Source organism: Aphanomyces astaci (genome assembly GCF_000520075.1).
Source record: "Aphanomyces astaci strain APO3 unplaced genomic scaffold supercont1.19, whole genome shotgun sequence".
Taxonomy (NCBI): domain Eukaryota; phylum Oomycota; class Saprolegniomycetes; order Saprolegniales; family Verrucalvaceae; genus Aphanomyces; species Aphanomyces astaci.
Window position 1 is genome coordinate 1 of NW_009798282.1, and position 1,753 is coordinate 1,753.

Genomic DNA, 1,753 nt, shown 5'->3' on the forward strand with positions numbered 1-1,753 from the left:
CTTCGAACCTCTCAAAAGTGTTTCCGGCTCGTGAATTCTATTGGTCGATTCATTTCGGTCATCCGGATATTAATTAAATAAATGCTTGTCTTTGGTCACCATTCTTGAAGATGAGCTCCGTCAAGCTCACCTTTCACCCGTGGGGACGCGCTTGTTCGACGAACACTTGTTGTAGATCATGTGGAGGCAGAGCAAGAGGGCTAGTCGGAAGCGATAGTACACGCGGTACGGAAGTCCATCCAGGCCCGGGGTGGAGGTTCAGTTGGCCGCATTGAGGGCATCGTCGACTTCGTCCATGATGATGCTGTCATCGAATACTTCGCCGTTGAAGTCAGCTGGGAGAAGGATATCCAAAAGGCGAAGCATTTTGTCGGCACTTGCTCGCTGGTAGTCGAAGGCCATAGGCGGGCGCTTAGTCCAAGTTTGCGGCATGCTCGGTATAGTTGGCGGCTGTTCGACTTGGAGGGCCCGTGTACTTCGTGGAGATGGACATGCACCTCTTCCATGCGATGGTCAAGTTGGATGGTGGTGATGAGTTTGATTGTCAGGTAAGCAGAAGCTCAAGGGGTCGTCCGTGAAGTGGGCGATGATCACCGAGGGAGTACAAGAGCCCGGGTAAGCGCTGTAGGAAAAGCCGCCATGATAAGTTTAGTGGTGATCCAACAGTCAGACTAGTCCAAACGAGCCGCTTTGTTGGTGAACATTACACTAAGTGCCAGGTCAATCACTTGCACAACGGCAGGAGGCAGCACGATGGGAACAACGAGCCGCTATTGGTGTTTGGTTGGGTCATGAGCCGTTGCTGCACATCGTAGCTCGATCGCAGCAATGATGTAATCCAAGAAGGCAGCGGCTACGAAAGTGATTTGGCCTGATATGACCGCCACCGGTCCATGCAGCACTTCGTCACGTTGACAAGGGGTCGCGGTGATGGTGGTTGCTGCTGATTTAATCATTGGGGGCAAGGCCATGAGCAACCACTGCGTCAAAATAATTTCCTTGGGTGGAGGAGTCGATGCCGGAGCCAACCTCAGCAGTGGACTACTACGCAGCCCACCACGTCGATGGGGCACCACAAAGTGCGACGTCACCTTAGTCTCACTGGGCAGATATGATTTCTAATTGGCCTGACTGTTGTAATATTGAATGTTTCTTGAAGTGGTGGACACTTGTAAGTAGTTTGGACGTAGTTGGATAGAGCATCGCGCTTAATGTACTGCTTCAATCGGCGTATTCGAGGTCGTAGCGTGGTTTGTCGAGGCTCGATGGTGGCATCGATATACTAGTGTATTTGTGACATTTGACGTGGTTTAGTTGTGGTTTCAGAGCCTCCGGTTGGATTAACAGTTTGCTAACTTTAGGCATTTTAGGCAGTGGGTTGATTGTGATAGTACTACAGTGCTGGACAAAAAGGGTTGGTACACTTGATTTTTACTTGCAACTTGTTCAATATTTGTCCAATCAACACGCGTTAAGGATCAGCTTCATCTAATGAAAGAGACGAATACGTTGGTATATTTATATTACAGGCACGTTGTATACGTGCTGAGTAATGTTAAAAAAAGTTCGAACGATTGGTTTTTACACTGGACAAAAAACATTGGTACAGAATATTTAAACTCACGGCAAACACGAAGTTTTGATCTTTCGTTCGTGAAATTTCACCTCAGTACTTAGTACAACATCCTTTTCCACTCAGGACATCGATGCACCTAAACTTCATGGAATCTACAAGTTTTAACAAGTACGATCG

At 48.0% G+C, this 1,753-nt stretch overlaps 1 protein-coding gene across 1 annotated transcript; it reads right to left on the reverse strand.

Moving 5' to 3' along the window:
* Nucleotides 1-258: 258 nt before the first annotated feature.
* Nucleotides 259-506, reverse strand: H257_08445 (hypothetical protein; the record flags this gene model as incomplete). The annotated part of the gene is made up of 2 exons (XM_009834314.1): nucleotides 259-411; nucleotides 477-506. 2 exons carry the CDS (start codon nucleotides 504-506, stop codon nucleotides 259-261), a joined length of 183 nt encoding a protein of 60 aa, XP_009832616.1.
* Nucleotides 507-1,753: the final 1,247 nt, after the last annotated feature.